A 27,932-nucleotide genomic window follows, 5' to 3' on the forward strand; every position below is an offset into this window, starting at 1 on the left:
AGGCGTGATGTATTTATTTTTAAGTCAATTTAAAAACTTAAATACAGAGTCTCCTTGGTCAGGGCTAGATTTGTTGTGGTGGCTGGCAGGGAGAAAGGTGACTTCTCTTTATCATCATCCCTCTTACCTGCAAGTGGCGGTTGCATCCATCCAAACAGTATCCTAATTTTGCGTGCCTGAGCCTCGTAGTCTCCTCAGGACTAATGACTTTCTTTAGAGGACTACCAAATGTTTTCAGAAGAATAAGTAAATACTGCCCATGGGTGATGAGAATGATGATGGTGTCGGTCTGACAGATCCTCAAGCAGCCAAGCTGCTCAGGTTGACAGCGCAATCTGATTTAACTGGGGATCTCGGCCTTGCTACCCGTCCTTTCTGGCATTGCCTTCCTCTCGCGCTCAGCGCTTTGGCTTTCCTGGTCTGTAGGGAAAAAGGAAATTTTTTTAGGCAGGTTTAGTTGACATACCCAGCTCAGTGTAGGACCCTACAACTGCGCTGGCACAGAGGAGGAGGCAGGACTTTGTGGCCAGTGGCAGGATCAGTTTGAGGTGATGGGGAGCACGGAAAGGGCTCGCTGGGATTGCCTGAAGGGGTTGTGGAACCACCGCGCTTTCATCCCGGGGCAGGACTGGGAGCGGAGAGGGGAACCCACTCTTCAAATCACCAGCTTATTACCAGACATGAACTCATCCTCTTAAAAACAAACAAAAAACCCACCACCTGTTACTTGTTTTGACTAATCCTTTTTGTCTGTTTCTATTTATTGAAAAGAGGAAAGTGAGAGAGCTGTGATTTATTTACAGGCAGTAGGTGAAAACACAACGCTCGTAGATTTACGTGCTGTTAAATAAAACCAACTAAACAAAAACCCCAGAAGAACCCAAAACCTGTTAAGATCACTGACGGTTTTAAAGTTAAATTTAGAAGGAGGAAAAAAAAAAAAAATCTGAATTTTTGAGCTGCAACTAGTAGAGATGGGTGCATCAGCTTGGAAAGTAGTAGTATGGCAGAACTCCCTTGTCATTCAGCTGTTCTTTTCAAGTGCTGTTTCTAGAGATTACAGCGTAGTCTGAAAAGGCCAAAGGCTTGGACAGTTTAGAGCTTGAAGGAGAATAAATAGCATTGTTTTTTTCTTTACTTACAAGATTCCAAACCCCTGCTGTCACTCTTCCTCTTACACCGTTATCTTCTCCAAGGCATTTCTGCCTCTGCCGTTTTGTATAATCCATGTATCTGGGTGCAGCTGGACTGAAAAATCATTGTAAAATAGCTAGCTGCCTTTCAAACAGAGTTACCTCGGTTGAAGATCTATTCTGCCACCTTATAAATCTCTTCTTTTTTCTTGCCTTCCTTCAAACCGAAGTTGGCAAACTACCCTTGAAAGTTTCAGAATTTAATTACTTTGACGTATCTTGCTCTCCCCAGAATGTAGGAGAGGGATAAGGAAGTGAAAAAAACAATCGGAAAGCAAAACCAACTCCAAATAAAGCTCCTAGGCACAGCAGAGGACGAGCCTGTCTTAGTAAGCTGATGATGTTGGGCGGTTTTGCAGTGCAGTGCTGACACTGACACAGGGCTGTGATGGGACTCTCCCGACTCTCACTGCTAAACTAAGTCGTGTTTTCTGTACCATGGATGGCATTTCTCATGACACGAGTTGCATCCTATGGAGCTGCATGAATTTGGAGATTGTCAAAATACCACGTGGCCATTATGCTGATGAAAAATTTATCGATAGTAAGGGGTTTTATAAATACACAACTGAGGGACAAGGAGTCAAATCATGGTTTTGAAAGCGTTAAAGAAAAATAAATGAGGAAAGTCACTGTATGCAGACAGCACACTTATTTTCAAAACAGGTATGTAATTTCCACCCACTCTCCTGCATTTTTGGGATTGATTCCCATCTGCTCCCCACGCTGCCATGTTTAAACAGTGTCTCTCAGGCTGTTCAAATTGCGTTTTCATGCACTAACTGTAAGGTAAGGTGCTGTCTTTTGTTTGAATGTACGCTATGCCTCAGTATTTTATGTTGAATGGCTAGCATAGGGGCTGGATAGACATCTAGGAAAATACTTTTATGATTAAAAAAACAGTTGCAGCTGGTTCTTGGCAAGCCCCATCGTTTTTACTGGCAGAACTTGAAGCTACGTGGGTCTTTGTCCTGTGCCTAGGAAGTTGAGTGGAACTCTGGCTGCCTCTAACCTCAGTTCAGCCCTACTGCTTTTAGTTCAAGGATCCGCCTGCAGACTTCTGTCCGATGATAAACTCAGTCCAGTGAGATCCCTGTGAGAAACACTGACTTTCAGTATCATAACATCTCAAATGGAAAACAAATAGTAACTTGGCTTAAGCAAGTGTCCCGATGCCAAAAGCCACCGTCAAAAAACCTGAAACAAATTAAAAATTCAAAACTGAAATGCCACGGTATACAGTTTGTGACTAAACCAAATCTAAATAACTTGCCTATATTACAAAATTGGGACTGCTTCTTGAGCATCTCCAACTGGAAGCCTGGAATTATCGCAGTAAAAAACAGTACTTGCACGAGACCCAGACAGAGCACTTCAATAATGTAACACTCTATCAGATGTGCAGAGCTACTGATGAGCAGAATAAAAAATATTGGTTTGTTTATTTACATTTATGCCTATTCATGTGGGAAAACTCATCAAGTGTAATTTTTCCGAGTGAGATACTTAAATTCAGAGGTGAAGCCACGTACTGTTTTCTTTGATGCTTATTTCAGCAAGTAGACATTCATCCAATTTCATGTTATTTTAATTGTCTCATTTTATACTGACATTATTCACAATGCCACATAATGTGTTTTGAGTAATGTTGTTAAAGGAAGAAAGTTGGAAAGACCTACTTACGTTATAAAACCAGTGAGCCTGCTCCAACCAGTGTTATGACTACAGGACCAAATTGTGCTTTGTATCTGTCTCAGCCTCCTCCAGAGTCGCTCTCCCTGTGGCTTTCCCACAGTGACAGGCGTAGCATTTCTTACAGGAATCACCGTGAACAACCACTCATGTTTGCTCTGTGGGCCAAAGAGAAATCCCACCTGTGTTTGACTTTATGTAAACCTTTATCTTGAATGGAAAACTAACAAGATGACTGAATCTATTCAGAAACAGCATCTCCAAAGTCAAAGGCTTGTTTAACCCTATTCCTAAGCATACAACACAGTCAGTTTAGCCTTAAAAACAGAGCTTGGATTTGCTAACATCACAGTTGGATGATGTTTTGATCTTCCAAATGTACCTCAGGCCCAGATCCTTTCCTTTTTTCTTTAGCGGGAGCTTTTAAAGGTGAGACATTGTTTTCATTATTCCTTTTGAGAAATTCAAAGCTCTGACTTTGGCATCTGTGTCACACAAATAAAGTCCCTGCTGCTGGCGGAATGGTGCTTCTGCCTGGCAGGTCCGTAGCTAGTTCCATGAGACAGGGAACCTGTTTATAATATGGAACGAGGACAAGGCACGGCAAAAGCTTAAACAGAAACATCACAGCGCTGTGATTCCTGGACTGGTGCCACGTAAGTGGAAGCAGGTGGCTAGCACTTCAATGCAGTCCACGCAGTGCCAAGGCACTTGAGCACCAGAAAGCGAATACCAAAACCTGAAGCCTCTCTCTGTTACTGATCTAAAATAGATTTTTTTTTTTTTTTTTTTTTTTTTTTTCCCCTTAAGGTAATGTGCCTGTATTTTTACTACAGCTCAGCTAAAAGTTCAATGACAAGTAGAAACTGAAGTGCATGCATAAGCAAGGAGCTCCTAACCGAACTCCGAAGACATACAAATGAATTCTACAAAAGCTGAAAGGAGGGGCAGGTGACCCAGGGGGGGTATAGAGTGGCTATCGGAGCTCGCAGGGTTGAGCGGAGGAGAGCCGAGGTTGTCCTGGAGTTGAGTCTGGGAAAGGGTCTGAAGAGCAGCAAAGGATCCTACGAGAACCTCAGCAACAAAAAGGAGCCGGGGGCAAATGTGGGCCCACTGCTGAGTGGGCCAGGGCAGCTGTTGGCCAATGCCACGGGAAGGGCCGAGGGACCAGGTGCCGCCTTTACCTCCGGTTGTGGCCGCAAGAGCAGCCTTGGGGAGCCACGGGCCCCTGAGACCCGTGGGGCAGCCCAACCTCTTCCTTTGGCGCTGCCTTTTCTCCCTCTCCTTGGGGGGCACCAGCCAAGATAACGTCACCCTCAGTTTTTTCCCCTCCCCCTGTTGCAAACGTCAGTCTGCTCCAAGCAGATCTGAGCGTCAGCAGCGGGTGCCTGTTGCAATTCCCGGACTTCTCCCAGCAGGAGTGGCAATCTCAAATCTAAAAAAGGCCAGTGTGGGTAGTGGGAGTGTGCTTATTGCCCGGCACGGGCACCGGGCGTAGCCAGGCAAGAAGGAAACAGGACTTTCCTTTATCAGACAGGAGGCAGAATGATCTCTAGGCGTTCTTCCCTCTGCTTTGAATCAGGGAAAGCAATTTGAAGAAGGAAATGTGCGGAATATGCAAAATTTTGCACAAGGGAAATTTCTGTAGCGAGAACAGATCAGAAACAGGGGGTACATAGGTAGAAAGACAAATTCAGCTTCAGCTAACATGATTATGAGCTCTGACTCGTAACCTGCCTAGACCAGGACAGGTTGTAAGTCACTGAGAAAGTGCTTCCAGTGTAAAATAAATAACATACGAGGGAGGAGGAGGCGGTGTGTGCTGCTTGAACCTGAATGTTACAATAAAAACAGAACTTACTTGGGGTGTAGTCAGGACTTAAAACAGGATTTAGATTCTTGATTTAATTCTTTTAATTAAAAAAAAAAGAAAAGGCTTGGTCCATATTTGATAAGCATTTCGTGTTATTTTCCTTGCTATGAAGAATAACTTTAGTGTTGTTAATTATAAGTGACATTCAACTTTCTTTCATATTTGCTGAAATTCTTTTTGAACAGCATCAACGTACATAATTTTGATGGAAGTTTATTGCTCATTTGAAGTAAATTAAGCTAAGGCTGATTATGGGTGATGTAACTTTATTTGGAGTTATAATTAGAAGCTTATATCCACTCCTGTACTGGGTCAGATCACACCTTGGGAACTGCCTTGCCTTCAGCCCACAGGGGCGGCCCAGGAAAAGCCTAAACACATAATGGTATTTCCTCAGAAAACTTTCCTGGCTATTTGAAACCCCGGAGCTTCCTGAGATCAAGGTAGTGGCTTGGATGGGTTTTTATCCACTCAGCTTTATCAGCTGTCACAGCTGAAGGGACTCAACCAATATTCCCATTGCTTACAAATTGGGACGTAACCACAGGAATAGAACCACACCATTCAGTGGCAAAAATTTTAATAATAATTAAACAATTATTTGTGTTTGATTTGTTTTTGTAGCACAAAATAGAACCATGTAATGAGAACGGGACAGATTTAATCAAGAGCTCACTTACCTGAGCAATATTTTCGTGTTGGCTTCACCTTGTGACTTTTAAGTCATGTCCACTTTTTGTATCTTTGCTGTCCTGTGGAACGGAGTTCTGCAGCTCATCATGTGAATGAAGAACTTCTGGGTTTTGTATCATTAAATATTCTTTTCTATTCAAAGAACAGTGAATACACTTTTAATTCACTTTTAAAAATCCGTGAACAGTATTCCCTGTGCACCTTTCTCATGACTGTATAACTGTCTATTATCTCTTTTCTCCGATGCCTTTTTTTCTAGGCTGAGGAATCAGTTTATTTAATCCTAACCTCTAGAGAAAACACAAAAAGCTGGAGGTCTTTTGTCCTCTTTCTCTGCATCTTTCCTAGTTCTACTTTCAAATTGGAAATTGGGGTTGGATCAGAAATGCACAAACTGTTCAAAACAAGGGGGTAAATGGACTTGTTCCATGCTACAATTATGTGTTCTAGTGTTCTGTACTTCTCATAATTTATTTTTAACTCCTTTTTTTTTTTTTGTTATTATAACTTAAGATCTCAGTCTTGTATAGTAATGTTCAGTTCAGAGATCATCACTGAGTACAGGAAATTAAGTAATTTATTTATTTAAGATTGTCTTTCCTGGTGTGCAACACTGCGTTTGTTAAAACTGTGAATTAAATTCAATATAGATAACCAGACATTCAGATTTGTAAGGGTTTCTTATAACTCTATACAGCCAGCAATCTGCTAGCCTGAATAACTTGGTATCTTTAGCGAGTATTGTCATTTCACTGTTCTCTTTTCTGCATCACCTAAGGATGTTCGACATTTATGAGTTCTGCTATAGATTTCTGTGGGTCTGAACTGCTGACCTCCTCCCCTCTGAAAACTGACCGCATACCTACCCCACCTACTTTTCAACAACTCCTTTATCCATGGAAGAGCCTTCTCTTTTATTCTCTGATTGCATAATTTTTTGAAGAGCTTCTTAAAAGTCCTTTGGTAAGAGAACTTGTCCAGTGCCTGTTGGAAATCCAAACAGAACGCTTCATCTGGATATCCTTTATTCATACTTTGTCCATATCAATAGTTGTTTTTCTAGACAGTGGTGTTGTATGACATTATTCCTTTCCAGATGCAGTACTTGGCCTTTGCTGAACTTTGAAACTCCTGTCAGCTTATTTCTCCAGTCTGTTGAGGTTCCTCTGGAAAAGCAGCCCTGCTCTCCAGCATATCGATCTCCCATTTTCTCTGATTATTCTAAAATGTACAAACCTGCTGAGAGTGCACTCTGTCCCATTGTCTAGGTTGCTGGTAAAGACATTCAATGGTATTGGCCCAAATATTAGTCTTTCACCGACTGATCACTGATTACCAGATGGATTTTGTGCTATTGAATGCAACCCTTGAAGCCTGATGATTCAGACAGGTTTTCACTTGTGTTATCACCTATTAATCCAGTCAATGTCTCAATAGATGGGCTGTAAGGATACTACAGGAGATAGTGGCAAAGATGTTGCCAAAGGTAAGGTAAACCAGTATGCACTGCTCTCACCAAAGAGCGTGATCAGTTTGGTTGGTTGCTGGCTGTTCCCAGTTGCCTTTTTGTCTTCCATGTGCCTGCACATGGCTCCTAAGATGAGCTGGCCCACAACCTGCTTGGGGACTCAGGTGAGGCTGACAGGCCCGTCGTTCCTTGGCCTCTTGAAGACTGGTAGACAAAGATAATTTTTTCTAATTGCCAGGAACTTTCCCTGATTTCCACGACCTTGCAAAGCTGGTGGAGAACGGCCAGGCAGCGGCTCTGGCCAACTCCTGTAGTATACTTAGATGCTTCCGATCTGGTCCCTTGGACTTGTATACATTCAGCTAGGCTAGGTGTCCCCTAACTCTGATCTTCCTCTGCTTTTACTAATGTTCCACTTTCAGAGACTTTGTTAGTAGGCTCGGAGGCATGGCAGGTCTTATCGTTAAAAACTGAGGCAAAGAAGGCACTAAGTACCTCAGGTGGGTTGTTTGGATTTGTTTGGGTTTTGGTTGGTGTTGTTTTTTTTTTTTTCGTTTTTTTTTTTTTTTTTCTTTTTTGTCACCTGTCATTATCTCCCTTACCCAATGAGCTGCAAGCTGGTTCACTTACAAATGTCTTTGTGATGCTGTTCACTTTCCATCTTGGTTTTGGCTCTGGCTGAGCTTTGTCTTGCCTAGCTCCACTCCTGCCTATTCGTGCAGTGTCTCTGGATGTTCATGGAGAGCACATACCTTCTTTCACCCTCTGTATATTTCTTTTTCTGTGTTTCATCCCGTCAGGAGTTTCTTGTTCACATGTGCTGTTCTTCTGCTGTGCCTGCTTAGATATCTAAATGTTGGAATGGACCATTCTTATGATATGAGAAGTTCCTGAGGATCAACCAACTGTCCTGAAGCCCTGTGCCTTTGAGGGCAGTCTCCCATAGTATCATGCCAAGAAGATCCCTACAAGCTGAAATCTGCTATTCTGAAGTCCATGACTGTAGTTCTATTTGTTTTGCTTACTTTTCTCAGAATTGTCAACCCCGCTCTGTTCACTGCAGCCAGGGCAGACCTCACCTTTCGCAGACCTGTTCTGTAATGACAGGTCCAAAAGATCATCTTCCCTGTTTTGGCTGTCACTCATCTTTGTCAAGGAATGTCACCAATGTATTTCAGAAATCTCCTGGACTGCTTATATCCAGCAGTCAGGGCGGTTGGATTCGCATACCGGGGCTTGCATCTTTGTTCACTATCTTTATTATTATATATTTTTTTTGATAATTTGCTCGGTACAGGCATCAATGCTACCAGTTTCATGGGTCTTTCTGGAGCCCATTTTAGAAATACTACATTTGCTATCTTCCAGTCCTCAGGTACCAAAGCAGTTGTAAGCTAAAGGTCTTACACTGATTAATAGTTTAGCACTTTCATCTCTGAATTCCTTTATTATTCTTGCATAAATAATCATCCTGAACATCTGTTGCTTTTCACTGTATATGTATTCCATAACCGCTCGTAATAGCACTGTGGTTTAAGACAGTGTGGTTTAAGATGAGCAAACCTGCCCATTCTGGGATGAGAACTTCCTTGAGCTCTTCCCTGCTGAAGTTGGGCAGGGGGGGAAATAGATTTTTTTTCTGGTGTGGTTTTATCTTCTTAATCACTTCTTTGATCATTTACTGCTTCTGTGAACTGTCAAGCTTCCTGCTTTTAATGTGTTTGAAGAAGGATTTATTAGTAATATTTATGGCTTTTGGAAAATGTTCTTCAAGCTCTTTTTGGTCTACATTGTTAGGTTTTTAGATTCAACTTGACAGAGTTTTGATCTATTGTTTTCTTCATTTTGACACTGCTTTAGTTTTCCAAAATATGCTTTCTTCTTTTTATTAACCATTTCTGCCCTGCTGTTGATCTGTACCAAGACATAGATTTTTCTTTTGCCCTTTGCCACGTGTCCTTTTTTTTGATAGGTAGCGTTCATTTGTCCCATGTCTCCGGCTAGGTAGCCTTGAATGCTTCCTGCAAAACTTTGACTTTCAGCTGCCTCAGTTAGCTCCTTTTTTTCAAGCTTCTTCATTCTAACTTCCCTATTATGAAGCAGAATATGGTGTAATGGATTTGGGTATTCAGTTGCTCCTGCAGTGATGCTGAATCTAAGCACGCTGTGGTTGCTATTACAGTGCCATTCCTGCATGCTCCTTGGGACAGTCAAGAGTTGTTTCTTCACTGCTGGGCCTCATGTTGAGTTGTTTCATGGGCAGCCTGATTTATGTCTAAAACTTTACTCTTGCTGCCAGGCTTCGGTGTCATGCACACTGAGAATTTCTGAGGGTAGCTGAAGCCTGCCATTGCTACTTCACCTTCTGACCTCCTAGCATCCCTCAGAATATGAGTTTGGGGAGACTAACTGTTGCACTGGAGAAGATGCTCATCTATGTACCCCAAACGCTTGTCTTTCCAGCTGGCCACCGGAGAGAGGTTTGCCTTTTTCTCTTTCCCTTTCTGTCCTTGTTTTCTCTCCATAAGTGACTCTGAAGATGGTGTATGACGCGAGCTATGGATCCCCTTAAATTTGTCTCAGCTTTCTTTGTGTACCACCTGATGATCAAATCACTACTGTACCCTACTTCTTGTTTGTTCGCTTCTTTGCTCCCATACATTAGCACAGGGAGAGAGAACGCAACACTGGATCATTCTCCTCTCCTTTCTACTCAGTCACCTGCTACCACATTACTGGGACTTCTCCCTTGTGCATAGTACTGTTGTGCAGTGTCCCTGAAGGTCCTCTCAAGAGGTGCCTTTGTCTCTTTATCTAGTTCTTCAGCAGTCCCCATGTAGGTGTTCACAGTGAACCTTTCCATCTCACTCCAGCTGAGGGCTATTCCCAACGTACATATTTTTCTCAAGAAAGGCCAGAAGACGCTTGCCCTGTCTTCTCACTGGGGCATACAGTCACATGTGGTAGTGAGACATTTCAGAGACAGAGCACATTTACTCTTTGTGACTGCCAGTAACGTTTGTTAGTGTTCTCTCTTCGTCCAGTCCTGCTTCCACTTGCAGTGTTTCGGTTGAGGAGCATGCATGAAATGTATAATGTGGAAAGTGAGGTTAAAATTGTGTTGATTTGTGCTAAAATACAGAAGAAATTCCCTCTGTATTCTCCGTGCAGCACAAGACATTTGCCTCTTGTATGCAGGAAGTAGCCAACCCATTTAAATTTTTTGCTTCTTCGGTTGTTTTAATTTATACAAGTGCGTGTTTCAGTTTGGAGTTGAATCCGAACAGATTAGCATTTGTGGAGAACCTACCTCCTAAAATAGACGAAACTTTGATAAGAGCTGTTATTGTTCTGGGGACAGTGGGAGGGATTTGAAAGCATGCATTTTAAGTATGTTCAGACTGTTACCAAGTCAGAATTGTTATCTTTGTATCACATCTGCCTTACCCCCAAAAGATTCTTGAGATACCAATCTCTCCTCATTAAAGCGAGAACAGCAGCCAAGTGGTTGAGGTTCCTGCTTGGCCGATCGCAGTTGCAAAGCTAGCATTCTTTCGACAATCAGACATGACAAGCTACATCTATACTAGAAAAATAACGCATGTTAGGAAATAACTTTCAGCTAGCACAACATCAAACATGGTTTTCTATGTAACTGAGATTGAGGTGAAAAACATCTATTGCACATGCATTACTCAGTCCGTTTATTGTGACAAGGTTGTATGTATTGACACTATGACTGCTGTATACTGGAAGTTGCTCATGTGAGTACTGGGAGGCATTTGGTGGGTTACTGGACTGGTTAGTTCAAATGTGCTCATTTAGTTAGCACAGCTAGTGAGTTAATTCCGCTATAGAGGAGTTCATGGATATGATTGGAAGGAAGGAATTCGGTTGATGAGTACAAAAAGCAATTCCTAACTGCCAGTAATCCAGTGCAGCAGCTTGTTGGCGGTGGGTTTGGGACAATGAAGTAGGAAAAGATGATGAAAACTATCAAAGACTAAAGCCTTATGCCTTTCTCTTCCCATTTTTGCTTACTGGTATGATAGCTTTTATTTTACATTACTTTTACTTTAGGTGCTTTCATGTTCTGTTAGTACAGCTGTTCTCTGAGTGCTCTCCTGCTCTAGCAGTTAGTTCCAGCTGTAAGGGGGACAGTCAGCGCTCTAAAATGAAGTATATACACATCTCATTTTGGGGTAGCCCTTCTCCTTGGATAGTTTACTCATTTGCTTTAATACTGCTGTTATTGGTGTTATTGTTATTAGTACAACGAGTAGCAGTTTATCTTTTAGGGAATGCATGATGTTCTTGCCAAGGGCATTATTTTTGGTGCAAAAGAATTTATTTTGAGCAAATGAGTTTTCTTGACCGAGGACATCAACTATGACTATAAAGTTATTGAGATGTTATTTAATCATTCGAGAAAAATGAGAAAAAAATTGCAAAACCCACCTCACGTGCATTCATAATCTTAATTCTGTTCTGAAGTTTTGCTACCCTAATAACTTTATAAAATCAGAATTTTTTTCTGGTCAAGCACAGAACAGAACTTCTTAAAAAGCTGCCTGTTATTGTCACCCCAATTGCTTTGTGTGTAGAAGAAGAAAGAGGCAGAAAAGAGTTTTACAAATAGAACAATTGAAAAAAAAAAATTTTTTTTCCTCTACTCTTGTTCTTACAAGTAATTTGCTCATATTTTCCTCTCTAGCAAAGGAAAATTTCAGTCTAAATGATGGAGGTTTCAGCAAGATGTGAAGTACCAAGAGTCAGAAGCAGATTATTTTACTAAAGTCTGGTTAGCCCTATTGATTAGTCATAAAAATACGATCTGTGTTAATGGATTGTCATAATTTTCAGTGTAATCCAATCTATTGTGTAAGAATAAAAACCTGAGTATATTTTTGGAAAAGCGATTAAAAACCGAAAATGGTTCAAAGGTATGCATCAGAATCAACATTTTAAATGAAGATATTCACACTGGATTTTAGGTGATTTAAAGAGGGCAGCAAGTAAACTATTACCCCCCAAAAATGCAGAATCAAAGCAAAAAACTGACACACAAGCACACACATAATTCCGTAATAAAAGCTACATAATGTATATATATATACACATATATATATAATGTATCTCTATAATATATACCCATGTAATAATTCCGTAACTCCAATACAGTGGCATGACATTTAAGTTTTTGGGGTTTTTTGTTGCTTCCATTTCTCAGTGGAGTGGCTGGTCCTTGCTTGCATGCAACTCGCATTGAAATCTGTCTGCCACACCTCGGTATAATACAGATTTTGCGAATTAACTGGTGCTGCTTTCTCACACAGCTGCAATTTTCAAAATAATTTTGGATTTTTTTTTTTAAAAAAAAAAAAAGGGGCTCTGGCTGTGAATGTTGTTTGGAGTAGGGAAAAGTGTGAGGAGGAAGGAACAGCAGGGAGGAGCTGTGATGAGCTGACCACAGCCCCCCATCCTGCTGCCCCCCATCCCGCTGCCCCTTGTCCCTCAGCCCCCCATCCTGCTGACCCCCATCCTGCAGCCCCCCGTCCTGCCGCCCCCCGTCCCTCAGACCCCATCCCGCTGCCCCCATCCCTCTGCCCCCCATCCTGCAGCCCCCATCCCGCTGCCCCATGTCCCTCAGCCCCCTGTCCCGCTGCCCCCCACCCCACTGCCCCCCGTCCCTCAGCCCCCCATCCCGCTGCCCCTTGTCCCTCAGCCCCCCGTCCCTCTGCCCCCCATCCCGCTGCCCCCTGTGCTGCTCGGGGGGAGGAGGATGTAGAAGAGTCTAGATTGAAGGGGTGAAGCTGATCCTGTGAAAAGGTGGTGGTGGTGGGAGATGATTTAGATCTGTCTTTGTTTCTCACCATCCTGCTTTATTTTTAATTGGCAAGAAAATTAATTTATGAGAAAAAGCAGCGGGGTGATCTGGCAGCCAGCCAAACTGCCTACATTCTAGCATTGTTTTTAAATATACACCCACTGTTCTTTCTGTCCTGCCTTTCCTCTGCTTGCTTCAGTAATTCACAGGTTAGAAATAATATTAAAAGTATCTGAATTCAAAGCACCACGACTAACACAGAACACTGATGGTCTGCCTGAAAGTTGCCAGAAATTATCTACTGATATCTCTAAGAACATGGCTAGGAAAGAATGAATTGGTTTAATCCATTTGAAAAGTTAAGTGGGTATTTGCCTTGAAAAGATTTGGCAGTGGAGACAGGAGCTATCTTATGTTATATATATCTATATCTGTGTGATGTGAAGTTCCTCATCTGCTTGAGGAATCGGTTACGTAGATTCACAGTTAACGTGCAGGCCAAAAGGACGTCTCTACCTGGGTTTTACAAAAGGAGGATAACTCCGTTTCCTTTGTCAGACAGAGCAAGCAAGATTCACTGACGTGCTTGCTCGTGTTTCGTAAGACCTTCTGTGTTTGCTAAAGCTCAAGTGTGGGTATTCGTCTCTTTTCTTTAGCACGGACTCGGATGCTGGTCCTGCAGGTAACTTTAGGCAAAGCCTTTTTCTCTCCTTGAAGATCCCAGGCAGTGTAAGTGTCTGTGCTGGGAAACAGGTGAAAATTCAGGGCTGAACTGTATTTCAAGAAGAGTTATTACAGGAAAGTTTTGTTTGGTTCTGTCTGAGTTCAGATGTGAAACATCTTCCCTGAGCAGACAATAGCCTTGCTAGCATTGCAGATTAATTTTAAATATGAGCTCCCTTTTCTTTAAACCTTTATGTTGTTTAAGTCTTTTTATTTTTTTTTTTTTGTTTTCCCCAACTCTTTTCGATATGTAGTCATTCTGTTTTCAGAGAGAAAGAAACATGTCTATAGATGCAAGCTTTACCATGAGTCTTGGGCTCTCTGTGAGTTTTCATGTGTTCCTTGAAGTTGGGTAAAAAAACTGGGTAATTTCAGTAGGCATTCTCCACTGGAAAAAAACTCTACTGCAAGGAGAGGCTACGGAATCTGCAAGGAGGCTGACAGACTATTCCGAATGTCACTATTAAAACCTCACAGTATCTCTCAAAAGCATGTGTTACTTCTTGAACTCTGTGAATTTTGATTTGGCTGTTACTAATACCTAGAGCTTCTTAAGTCTGCATCACACTGAATATTGTGGAGGAATGCTAAGCAAATGTTTCTGCCATTGAATTGTTTTAAAATAAAACGTATTCCTCCCTGCACTTTAGGCAGATGCAAATCCAGTGGTGCTTTTTCTAATTTTTTTTTTTTAATTTATTTTTTTAAACCAAGATAAAGATTAACTTTTTTTTTTTTTTTCCCCCCCTCAAAAATACTAAGAGTCCTTTATTTTGATACCCATTACAATTAAAATAGAAAATTAATTTTGAGGTTTCGGAGCTTTCTGACTTTGCAGCTTTGTAGAGGTACACTCTGAATAGCCTGATCTGAGGTTCAAACCCATTTCACTGTTCACAGAAAAGTAAGAGCTATAAATGAATGGACTTTGGTCTAATTCTAAAGTTCTTCAGTACTTCAGACATATGCTAGGGGAGTTTCCTATTATAAGCTGCTGTGCAGAAACTGTCCCATTTCTGTAGTGGATATTGCAAATGTTTACCGTTTCTGGCCGTTCTTCTGTTCTTCTTAGACAAAGCTCCCTTTGATTTTGGAGTGTTTTGCTATAGTAAAAGCTATGGGATTTGGAACACTGACTTCAGAGGTCTCACTTCAGCAGAAAAAGTGCAGAATATTTTTTAAGAAATAATTCCTAGTAATAAAAAAGTTTTAGTTACTTTCTACTTATAATTCCAAACTAGTAGCCAATATGAGCCACTGTTAAAAAGCTAAGAGCTATAAAAGACCCATCAGGGGACAAATTGTTAATAAGGTATAATTTGATGGGGGAAAGCTGATGTTATCTGCAAAAAGAAATAAGAGCCCCATGGCTGCATAGAAGTTCCTTATTAACAGTTGCACTGGGCATCCTGTTGAATGAGCTTTATTTATCATGTTTTTATAGCTACCTCCACTACTCTCCACTGGGAGAAAAATACCAAAGTACAATATTGTTCTTCCAGTATAACAATCAAAGGGTTTCTAAGCACAAAAAATGGAAAAGAGGCTGCTGAAGGAGGAGGAGGAGAACATTGCACATCTGGTTCAGAAATAAATTTCTTCGATTGGGCTCCCTGTGTGAGATTGTTACTAAAATTTCGGCGTGTCACTGAAATTTAGGAGATATTCTCAACGCTTAAGGGCTCTGAGTCTAAAGGATGAGTAGAGCTTCCTACAGCTGTCCTACGTCTGCTGAAATCCGAGGTCAGCAGGGAGGGAAGTACGGGGCAAGAAATTGGAGACGAATTGTTAAGATAAGACAACGTTGGTGATGATTGTTTCAGTGACTATTTGTTTCTCCAAGATCCCCTGTCAATGTGGAATGAGGTAAACACCTTTATTTATAACAGGGGCATGTTTTCCCTCTAAGCAGCTGTTCTGTTGTCTGCGAAAATGGCCAATTACGGCTCATTTGGATCTGAAAGTTTGTCTTTTAGAAACTGGATAGAAATGACCCACTCATTTCACATGGCTAATACGAGGCTGCCAGATGTCACTGACCTCCACTAATTAATAACTTGAATGATGTTTAACACGTAACGGGGAGATGAAAAGTTTCATGGATCATTGACGTTACTCCAGACCATTCATTTGTGACAAAAAAAAGAGAAAAATGAACTAACATCCAGGCTTTTTCATAGCCTCCCCATTATCTCAAACCTTCATGCAAAATTGTGATTTCAAGGTGCATTATGGGCCTCCCCGTTCCTGCTGCTCCTTCCGCTGCAATTGGAGCACACGATGTTCTCTTGAAGACTTTTTCATATTCTGAGCAGACACTCTCCTTAGTCCTGATGCTCCTGTTTGTCTTTCTCACCGTTGATTTCTGTATAATTTCACAGTGAAGCTACACTCCAGTGATTTTCCTAGTAGCTATAGGTTTAAACTTTCCTGTTTTAATAACCATCTTTTCCTCTCTGTGTTTAATGAGAATTTTTCTCAGTCTGCTGTTGGTTTTCCGCCTGCCTCCACAGCTCACAGTATTATCTATGTGTAGATGATAGACATTTATGTGCCTCTTTACTCTTTATTCTTCTCTATATTCTTGCTATTTCGTGTCTCAGATCATCTGAGTATTTGTCAAATTAAATCAAATTATGTTTAAGTAAACATAACCAAAATAGGAATTATTTTTTCTTCTTTCCCTGAGTGAACTGTCAGTTGTGCTGCCATCAACCCTGTTGCCAACTCTTTGCAAATTTGATGGTGGTTTTCCTATTGTGTTTTCCATTTTGCCTCATTCACTTTCTAAATGTCTTATGTATGTATTATCCTTAAATGGAAAGAAGAAAAACTCAATCTTGATTTTTTCAAAATCACCTTTCTGGTCAGTTAGTTTAACTAGAAGGATGTGGAAAATCTCCTGTTTGTGTTTTTGCTGTTGAACCATTTATTTCTTCACTGGATTTTCATTGGAAAAGCTGTATAAATTGGTGGGTTTTATATTTCTTCTGCTGTTAGCATTCTGGTTTCTCTCTGCTGTCATCTAAAATCTCTTTACCTTGATTTGGTTGCTTTTATAATGGAAAAATATATATGTTAAGGTTCCTTCGACAATTTTTGTTTCTTTGCTGTCTTACACCATTTTTAGGATAACTTCTAAAAATATTTTTATTATTGTAAATAATTATTATAAAGTCACAGTAGTGTTTTCCCTAGAACAGCAAATGGATATAAGTGTTAGCAGAGTCAAGCCTGGCATCACTAAAGCCTAATGGCAGAAATTTGAATAAACAAGTAAAAAGACAAACAGAAGTCTTGGTAAAATGGTTATTCTGTTCCAAATACGACATTATGTACAAAATTATATATACACACATAGAAATACAAAGAATTTTTTTTTTTTTCCCCTAGTCTCAGTTATTCAGTGTGACTTAGAAGGTGTTACAAATTTCATCCTCCACCGTATCTCTCAGGCCCATCTGGTTTTGTGAACTTGTATCTGGAAGCTGCCATAGAGCTGTCTTTGGCGTCCCAAGGGCAAGCTGCAGTTTGCTGGCTGCGCCGCTCAGAAATGGTTTCAGGAAGGCTTCTGAGCGGCGCAAAGTCTGCTGAAGCGCCGTGCCTGCCCGGAGTGCCCGTGGCTGAGAGGTCGGGGGGGCTGATTGCCCGGCTGCTCCTTTGGTCCCACCTCGCGTGGCCGCCCTGAGCCCACGGCCCGGTGCCACCTCCTCCTTCCCATTTCAGTGTTCCTTATCAGCAAAGAGCAGGTATACAGGAAAATAAACTTCTGCTTGCCCGTGTTCAGCATTTTGTGGCACTTCAGTACCAGGGGACTCTTTTCTACTTACTCTGTTATTTAACCGAGGGGGTTGAGGAGTATGAAATTACACTGAAATACCTTTCTCCTTCTTGCAATAAAGAGATTCCTGACATTTCTCATCAGCACCTAAAAGTTTAAAACACTATTTGTAAAAAAGTAAGATGAAATGCTGCTTTCAAAAGATCTCGGAGCCTACTGAAATCAATCTCAGTTGCCAAAAAACAGGAAACACTTTAAAGCTCCGTGTGCTAACACAGATGTTAAATCTTAAAGGATTCACATGTAATTTATTCAATACATTAAATTTACTATATGTAGTATAATTTCAGAATGTGCATGAAAAATATGTTATGAAATCTCATTCCTACCTGCTGAACGGCTGCCAAGTTTGGTAATGCAAGAACATTTTGTTGTTTTACCCCTTCAGCACAATCCTGATTTCAATTTTTAAAAGTCCATAAAAGCTGTAAAAGCCTCAAAATTTCAGACTGGAGCGTTCAAAACTTTGAAAGTCACAGTGCAGCAGTTTTGGTATTTTTAAATAGCTTTCTGGGAGCAAGACTAAAAGCCCGACTTCTGAGCATACTCATGTTTTGAGTTGCTAACCTGCAGGTTTGGAACTGCATTTTTGTCTAATAAACCTGTCTCTGTTAAATATAAACCAAATGGATGTTTTGTGACATTTAGAACTTTTTGCAGAAGACAGAGAGGGGAATGCACGGGTGGACGGGTAGGTGGCATTTGTGAAAGTTCAGTCCTGGGCAGAGTCTTGTGTCATTAAAGTCACTGGACTCGCCCAACACCGAGGGCTTATTAAAGCCTTAGTAACTCGGAATTCTTCTCTGCTATGCTTAACTTTTTCTTTTAATGTTATCATATTAATTCTGACAATTTTAAACAACTATTTATTTGCATAGTCAATAAAATAAACTCATTAAGGCTTTGACTACTTCATGAATTGGCAGGGTAGGCACTTCTCGCCTCACTCTTTTTATATACTTCGGGCCAATTTATTCGAAATAAAATCAAGTTGACATCAGCTCCTTGAAGCCATATAAAGCTTCATATATTACTTGGTTTAAGCATGAAATTATATATCTGTCAGGGGATCTCAGTTCTTATTGAATTCCAGACCCTGGAAAATGTGAGCATGATTTGATGTTTATTTTTGTATATTTCACACTGCTTACTTCATAAGAAACTGTAATTTTCTAACTGTGGATGAACAGTAAAAGCTGGTTCTGAACAAATGAAAACACACATAATGTTATTCCCGGGAGAATTGGCTGTTACATGTGGTAATTGGAGGCAAGATACTGCAGTGTCTGTAGCCAATTAGTAAAGTTGTCCGTACAGTGCTGGATTTCTCGTATAAGCTGCTGGCCTATCACTTCATATGAAAACCAGAGTGCCTTTAGTCCCCAGAAACCACCTTTTCCTTTTTTGGTGAGCCAAAAGGGGAAGATGTGTTAAAGGGAAGTCCTTTGTTAATATTTCTTTCTAGTTTTTCCCTCAGAGGATGATCACTGTCCAAAGTTGACCGTTTGTCAGGAGCCTATTGGCAAGATAGGCAGCTCCAGCGATAATGGCAAGGATGAGGGGTCGTGCCTGTAGAAAGCAAGGAAAATGGTTCCTCTGAAGCATAGAGAGGTATAAATCTTTCTTAAGTGGCTTTACATATTTGCTGGAAGCAGGGATGTCGTTATACCAAAGCACGCCTTAAAATTTCTGGTAACCATCAAAACCACCACTAACTCTGTGGCTGGTAATTTGCTGCTAATATCTTGCTGGTGTACTTCAGTGTGACTACATTCTTTCTTTGCATTTACAATCCTGCCACTTTCTTTATGGCCTCTTTAAACTCAGCTTTTGGACTCCAGCATACATGTTCATTGAGAGTTAATTAGGCAGGCTGCAAGACATCCTCGCCAAACAAGTCACAACATTTTGAAGCCATTCCATTGCTGGACTGATGTGAACAATAAGGCAATATTACTCATGTTTGTTGACATATATTATCATGGTTATTGCCATTATACCCCAACTCCCCAGACAATTGTTTAAATACATGATGTAAGAGATGAAAGCAAGCAGATAATGAAACAGAAAAAAGGAAATATCATGTAGTTGTTAATTTTTGGCATTGTGTAATTAAACCATCTTCTTTACTGTTATTTTTGCCAGTATCTAATTAGCAGAGCCATCTGCCTAAGAAGTGCTGGACCATCTGTCTGAAATACTGTTCTGTTTGTTTTTTGGTTCTTGACTAATTAAATTCTTTCTGTGTGAATGTAATAGTACATTTTGTTTATACACTTCAAACAAGTTAATACATAAAAATACATATGAATGTGTACCTGTCTGTATGTATATGTTATGAGTATCTGTAAAGCTATAGGAGCATAGTTCTTCCAGAAGATCTGTTTGTACTCAGTTACATGTGCAGCTTCCACTGTAGGTGAAAGACAAGTTTTTTGTTGACCTGTAAGTACAACTAATATATAGCTCACCTAAGACATTTGAATTGACCAGTCCTTTCTCGATTGTGTTCAAATTTCCTGACTGCATTTAAGTTATAACTGTAGAAAAGGGCTATATTAAAGTGAATTACTAAGGGGTTTGATTTTTTTTTTTCCCTCTTTTGTATTTTGTAATTTTTCTGGAAAATCATAGTGTAATTAGGTTGGAAGGGACCTCCAGAAGTCTTGCCTGAGAACTTATTTTGTTGCTGCATGTTGGACATGAAGAGAACCTCCTGGCAGTTATTTCTTAAATGGAAAGGACACGTGAACATTATTCATTGCTTCTACACTTTCCATTATTCTCTTATAGTATTCTTCTGAGGTATTTGGATAAGTCAGTTTAGATTGCAGACTTTTTTCTGTTTCCATTGGAGCTAATTTCTTTGGAATTATTTAGTTTGCTTGCTGAAGATACGGTAGTTTAACTTTTAAGAAAGACTCTCATTCATCCAAACAGAGAAGTTACAGAAATGTATTTGTTGTTCCAAAGAATATGATTAATTTTAATACTATAATTTATAATGTAACATAGATGGGTGTTGGGTCTATATTTTTCTTCATTTTGGAGATAATGGTTTCATTATATAGCGTGAGTTGGAATTTGTTTCTTCTCTGGCTGGAATTTCTCTTCTCCCACTACCCCTTGAAAATGCCAGGAGGTATTTAATATGAAGTTTTTGAAGCACTTCACAAACATCAACAATGTAATGTTTAAAACACCGATACAGTTATTTACAATTGAGCTTTTACAAAAAGATTCCTGCCCTTAGTTTGAAACTTGAGTTCACATTTAGTGTAGGCCAAAGCCATGCTGCTGTTCGGTCTGATTTTATGTCAAATCTGTATGGAGCTTTATGGTTTGTGGATTCTTTTCTTTTTTTTTAGCTGAAGAAAACAGTATGTGTTGAAAAGTCATCTGTGACTTCCTCATCAGACTATGCTAGGTCAAGTTCAAGTTGTACCTGTCAACTTCAGCCTTTAGAGTTTGTGACACTGACTTTCAGAGGGCTAAAAATCTCACTGCAAACGTTTTGCATTGCTCTACAGGTGACTGTTACATAATTAAGATTTAATTATGTCTACTAGAATGGAAATTAGAAGTGAACTTATCCAAGGCATTATGTTTATAGAGGTGCTTGGAAGACCGTAGCGATAGCAGGATTTGTAAAAGCCGTGGCACTGTAAATAGTGTCAGCCTGCATTCAGAATCAGACTGACGTGCTTCCTTAAACCCTACTCCTTAACCTATACAGCTACATTTTTTTGGAGACGTGTGGCAGTAGCTGATGTCTTGCTCATCCTGATTTTCTCTATCACTAATGTTCTCTAGACTAAAAATCCGTTTCCTCTTTCCCCAGGGTGAACAAACTTGAGTGTCTATAATTTAGTTCAATGAATTTTGTTGCCAGCTTGAGCAGAATTATAATATTAATTAAAAACAGTACAGAGAATGCTGAAGGTTGTATTTTGCCATGTGAAAATTGGAGCTTCTTATTAAGAAATGTAGGAAAGAAAAGATCCTAGCAGGATAAACTTTAGCTGTGTAGGCCTTCATAGTGAATCAAATATCCAACATGGGATGCATATCATATTTGCACTGCTTATCGGAACTTCCTGGAAATGTTAACGAACAGTATCAAGCAGGAGAATATACCAATTTAACAGAAGCAGCAGATAACAGCAACATCTTTAAGTAAACCTGGTTCTGCACTTGTTTTCTGAAATAACGCAATCCATATGTGTCCATCTGGTATTTCAAAATTAAAACTTTAAAGTCTTGATCTTCTGCTGACAAAACCCATGTTGTTATTCTGTTGACACATTTTGTTTTGTCTTTGTGTGGTGCAGATTCAGGACAGATTTTTCTCCTCTTTTTTTTCGCATTGAAATGACGTTTAACTCGAGTTTTCCACCTGTTTCCCCCTGTACATTACCAGTAGGTTTGATTGCCTATCTGAATTTTCATTTTGTGGGAAGCTCCCCCAAATATTCTGAAGTTTAGAAGAAAAAGATTAGCTATATATGGAAATGTTTGTCTATACCTGCACTTTTCATTTACTCAGCAGTAGGACATATGTATGTATGACTCAATGATGAAGGAGCCTTAGGGACCCAAGTACACCTGTTTGAACTACTTGGATGCCTTTGCAATAAACTTCATTTGCAACCTGCTCCGTTATTGTCTCCTCCAGCAGTGGAACCTAAGGCCGTTGGACAGTAAGATGGCACTTAGCTTTGTCACTAGCGCGTCTGCACCTATTTCTTGTCCAGACAATATGAGTCCTGTAGCATGCATTGCCATGGACAGGGTTTTCCCAGAGTTTATTTGCTTCGCTTGCAAGCATATGTATTTGTATATCGTTATGGGAGTTTATTCGATGGGAGTTCTTGTACGTGCTGTTAACTATGGTATCCAGAAATATTACATAATGTTTAAATATTTAATAGCTTTATTTAAATCTATGTATTTTGTGGATGTCAAAGAAGGATAAGAAAGTTTATTTGCAGTTATATCAATAATGGTATTAGTGGTTTTGTGATGTGGTCATAAAATTATTAATATTTAAGATCTGAGAGATCTAGCTCTGGCCTTTCTCCTAACTCAAAGAACATTCGACTAAAATCTAACAGTCTGTGATTGTTTCCAACTCACAACCTCTGAGCTAAGGTAGTACCAGGTGTGCCATTCCTACGGGCTCCACCGGGAGCCAGATCTCTAGATTGTCGCGTTATTTCCTGCTTGATTCCGTCTTAGAAGTGTGGTGGTTAGCAAGCTCCCTAAGGAGTCCATCCCTCCAGGAATGGATATGTGGCTTTGCTAACAGCAAGATAATTGGTTTTCTTCACCTCTTTCTTTTTTTTTTTTTTTTTCTTTCTTTTTTTTTTTTTTTTTTCTTTCTTTTTTTTTTTTTTTTTCCTGAAACAGTATTTAGGCTGGCTCTCAGTGATCGCTTGGCAGGGAACAGGGGAGCAGAGGGGGAGGTGCTGTCTCAATGTTCTCTCATTATGATCAGAGTTAATTAAGCTTCTGCTTGACTTGTTCTCAATTTTAGTTGCATTATTATGTGCTTGCAGTTCCCACATTCTCCAACCATGGCCTGCTTGCAGAGATGCATTGTATGCTTTCCTCAGATTTTTGTGGAAAGCTTGAAGAGCTGTCGCTTTTAGCTTTTAAATTTCCCATCTTCAAAGCCTGTTGATTTTCTTTCCCAGAACTTTCAGTGTCTGAGAAATGTACTGAATTTGCTTGATTTGTGACACTGTGGAATTTTTGCATTTTACATCCTTCTCCTTCAAATTACTCTTTTACCTTGGACTTAGAGCCTATTGAAAGCTGGACATTTTGTCACTGAAAATTGATTTATTGAGAAACATTTTATCCTTATTCCAGTCTTTCTGTCTTTGTACTTACTGCTGTTCATTCTTGACATGATCTTCTCAGGTCAGTTTTGGAAAGAACTTTCCTTCAAACCTTACTTTTAAGCACCCATATTGCGATAAATCTTCCTACTCTGACCTCCTACTTAAAACTCTTGCATTTCTCCAGGCATTTGTAAATTTTTGTGTTGTTTGGAGATAATTTATTCAGTGTCAGATACTTGTATCTAGTGCCATATAACATATACGTTCAGGGCGTCCTAATGGATTGATTAGGAACTTACACTGGTCACCCAAGAGCAGTCTTTTGTACTGTGATCTCTGTTATGGATGTAAATCACTTTTTGCATTGAAGAGTCAAAAGAGTAAAGTCATTGCTGCTCTTTCTGTCTAACACATTGCTTCTTTTTTATCTAAATCAGTATGAGATTTCTTTCATGCTGCTAGGTATAGTTTGTTATAAATGCTAGGGTCTTTCACAAGTGGATTCTTCCAGAAGCTTTCAATATATTCCCCAATATGCTGTAGTCGTTCCTCTGCAAAAGTAAACACTGTGAATGAGAAGGTTTGGGGTGGAGAAAGAGAAGTAATGGCATTAGTTTTTATAAGTCTTTTTTTTTTTTTTTTTTTTTTTTTCCCTGAAATGAGAAAGTTCATTCTTGGGCTTGTTGAATCACAAATCACAGTATTGCATAGTATACTCTGAAAGCATTTTCCCCTTTAGTTTAAATAGGCTTTTCCCTTATTATTTTTAGTAATTGTAGAGTCTATTTGTTATTAATATAGTCTCCATTAAAATACAGGTACAAAAATATTACCTATATTAAATTTGAATGGATGGTCTTTCATTATTATCTGGTCAATAAAAATGAAAAAGCTGGGGTTTCAGTAATTAAGCAGCAGTGGTTAGTTTAGAAATCTCAGTTCTTGCTGATAAAACTTAGAGTGCTTTGTGGCATTTTTAGCTAAAGAAGAAATGGATGTGCATTGTCGGGGTGGAGGAATGCAGAGTGATTTAAAATGCCCTCTGAGTAGACAGCATATACAGACATTTAAATACGTACATGTACTGTCACATAAACACCAAGCATACGACCTGCTCCACTGAACAGTAGAGTTCGTAAGTCATAGCTGTTGAATGTTAAATATGGAAATAATTGGAGTTAACTCATGCAGTGACACTATAGTAATGCAGACTGGGCGTTACAGTCCTGGAATAAATCTGTTGAAGCAGAGAGACCGCTCAAAAATTAGGACCGATCGCTTCTGCTTTGCCGTGCTCCGTTTCACTGCTGTCTTGCATGTGTCTGCCCGCTGCTTCTTCCTCTGAATGGGCCCTTCAGTGTTTCTGATTAGTGCTGCAGTCATACCTTGAGCAGCCGAAATCTCCACCTGATGCTTGAGAGAAGCACTGCAAAACCCGCAACAGGGCGCAATGCCCCGCGACACAAGGTCTCTCGGCAGAGGGGACCTCAGGTGCGGCGGTGACGCAGCCCAACTCCGCTGGGGAGAGGGGGCCAGCCTTTCTCTGTGTTCCTAACTGCCCTCCTTAATAAGACTCATCCAGACGTGGCTAAATAACGCCAAGTGTGACTGTGGTTATTTCTCCTGCAGCGGTAGGTACAGTGAATCATAGGGATGGCCAGCTTCACTTTGGATTAAGACACTGAAAAACCACCGGCAGCAAAACTGCATTTCTAAGGAGAAAAAGCTTACTTGTAAGGTGATTATGGATAGAATCACGCACAGCTAATCATCAGTATGTCTGAAGCACGTATCTCTAGCATGGGCTTAGATATTTCGGGGGGGTGTTATTTCTGTGTTCCCTTCACTTCTAACTCACTCCTGTTGGTTGCAGGCAGTGGAATGGCAGTGTGACGAAGCTACTAAAAGAGCCTGTTACAGTAAAGGCAAATCAAAGGTAAGCAAGAGACAGCTGTTCTGCTTTCATAAAATTTATATGTTAGTAGCAGGAGTAATTCAGTGTGTAAAGCTCTACCTTATGCGGTTTTATTGTCTTCCTTTCTGAAGAGAGTTGTATGAAAGGCGTCTGAATAAAAAACAATATAGGGAGTGTGGGGTGAGAGTTACAGACATGTGATTATTTTCTGAAGTGATCAAGAACTTCAGCTTCCAACAATTTACTGTTTTGAATCTCCAAGGTGTCATATGAAATGGGCTGTATTCTCACTTCATTTTCAGTGCTGTAAATCCTGAATAACTCTGTAATTACTTTATAAAATCCTCAATTTATTTCCCTGTGTATTAGATGCAATTTTTGGAACATTTATATTTCATATCTACTGGTGCTATGAAGAAAATAATATGAAATTCACTAACTTTTTAAACATGGGACTTGATATATTTTTAGTGTTCAGAACCAATTCCCTATCTGACCAACTACAATTTCTTTTATTCAGCAGAGGTGAGTGCAGTGCTAAGATAGAACCTGTATGGATGCTGTGTTCTTTAGTGGCTGTCCTAAGCTAAAGCTAGTTATCAAATTAATGATAAAAGCAGTTAGAAATGCATGCGGCCTATGCCTGCAATTATTATACTGTTTAATGGTTAAAATTCATTGAGTTACAACGTAAAGGGAAAACACATCAGGAGCAACACCTACAGAAGCTCACACCTGCTTTCAGGACCCATGTCCAGTAGAACATCTCAACATATATTATTGAGGTGCAAAACTCAGAAAACCCCAAGCTTCAAAAGCATGTTTCAAATGCTTCTGTTATCTAACAGAGGAAGAGTCTCTTCTGCGTAGTCATCTAATCACTGACTTTTTAACTACTCCCATTAAATAGTTAATTTCCAGATTTTTTTTTTTTTACTAAATGCTGAAAAGTAATGTTTCAGTGTACCCTTGGCCTGTGCATTTCCGTTTGAGATTAAACAGGAAGAATGGCCTCGCTTCAGAAGCCAGGGCCATGTTATACTGTGAGGGTAGAAAAAGACAGAAATACTTGGAAAAAAAACAAAACAAAACAAAACAAAACAAAAAGTGTAGTGAAAGTGCAGTGTAAAGCTTCATGCATGGAAGGTGATTGTCTTTATGGAGAAACAGTTTACAGTACTGGGAAAAGGCATTAACAATGTTGTTGCTTCCTTTGTCCTTCTCCTTTCCTTTTCTTTCCCTGCCTTTGTGGGAAACGTGTATTTAAGAGTCACTGTTCACTCGCTATTAAGATGCAGGATTTGCTAGGCATATAGAAGGGGGTAATAGCTAGAGAAAAGAAATAGAAATCTTTAAGTAAAATCTAACCTAACTTAAGTCATCAGAGTTTGTCTACTCAGGTTATGTGTGAAGGCTTTAACAGCAGAAATAACATCTAGCAAGTGTTCTGATCTACAATCTTACTTGTCAGTTTGTGGAGAGAAAAGGAAGAACTTCTGAGACCTCATGCTTTTAAGCAAATGTTTCGTTTTGTAAGTTGTAATTTGTCCCTGGAAGATTTCTGCTTCTTTATGTAATATATCCTTCAAGCCTTCATCCTTAATTTTGAGGTGGCAAAACTCCGGAGTAAGAGATCCTGCTCAAGTGACAATATGACATGTTGCACTGATCAAGGTGCATATAGAGTGGAAACTATCATTGTAGGAATGCAATGTGTAACTAAAAGTTTGATTTTATGAGTTTAAAACTGAGAATAACGTTCAGCTTGTCTGAAAGTCACAGTGCAGTGATGGTGATCTAACATGATGCATGAAAGTAATGGTAAATTTAAGACCATAGTAGGGAACTTTTGAATATTATGTTTAGAATACTGTCTGTGCTGTAAGATCCACATGCAGATCAAAACTGTAGAAGCATATGTTGCTATTAAATAATTTTGCTAGGAGAAATACTCAACACTGGTGAGATGCATTTAAGAATGGACCTCAGTGTGGTACATGTGCATATTTTCATTCATACTTATCACAACCTTTTGAAGAAGCTGGTGACTGGAAGTTATGCTGTCCCTGTAAAATAGCATATACACTACTCTAATAATGACCTCTAAGATTGTTTCTTATTATTGTTATTAGTTGGATAAAGATCTGGTGTTTCATTTGTATCTATAGCTTTGTTCCTCACAATCTAGAAGAGAAGTGCAATTCTTATATTTTACTATATTTAAAGGTAATCCTGGGAGGAAATAGTTATTTTCTTATTGTTACCTTAGGGATTTTTTTATTTTTTGGCATGCAGACTTTATGGCCTGAAAGGTTCTTATAGGAGAATTTCTAGAAAATGCAGATATTGACTGAGGCAACCTACCCAGCTGGAATGACAGCTGTCTGAACTTTTTGGGCCTCTTCTTCTTTCACTGGTGTGACTGAGGTTAAAATCAAAGGATAAATTGAAGGCTAGAGGAAGGATAGCCTAATGATGTTTGTCTTTTGTTGCTTTTAAGTCCAAGACTAAAACAGGGTCACTATATTCACTGTGTAAGGAGGACTTACGCATGCAGATGAGGAAAGCACCTGATCAGGGGCGTGCTCCTCCTCCTCCTCAAACCACAAAAGCCTTCCTTGGAAAAACTGAGAATTATCAGACCATGAGGAATTCAGTCCAGTGCTACAGTGAATTGTCCCTCTTCAGAGGAAATCCCCCGGGAGACCCAATTCCAGTTACTCTTATCAGGAAGACTGCTTGCTTACTTGTATAAATAGATCGAGCCCAAACTGGAGAGTTTCTGGGAGTTGCGTTTCTATAATATTTCTAAGGATGACTTCAGATTTCAGGGCAGACACAGGTGTGACTGTAGGGAAGGG

The 27,932-nt window shown here is 39.8% G+C and overlaps 1 protein-coding gene across 7 annotated transcripts in view; it reads left to right on the forward strand.

Moving 5' to 3' along the window:
- Nucleotides 1-27,932, forward strand: part of SEMA5A (semaphorin 5A) — a 498,071-nt gene that overhangs the window by 321,512 nt on the left and 148,627 nt on the right. For all 7 annotated transcript variants that reach the window (XM_042806859.1, XM_042806857.1, XM_042806861.1 and 4 more), the window contains one exon: nt 25,030-25,092. In XM_042806859.1, the coding sequence (XP_042662793.1) occupies nt 25,030-25,092 (63 nt within the window). The remainder of the gene's footprint in view (nt 1-25,029; nt 25,093-27,932) is intronic.

The sequence above is a fragment of the Tyto alba genome, unplaced genomic scaffold, assembly GCF_018691265.1.
Source record: "Tyto alba isolate M040663 unplaced genomic scaffold, T.alba_DEE_v4.0 Super-Scaffold_48, whole genome shotgun sequence".
In the NCBI taxonomy this organism is placed as follows: domain Eukaryota; kingdom Metazoa; phylum Chordata; class Aves; order Strigiformes; family Tytonidae; genus Tyto; species Tyto alba.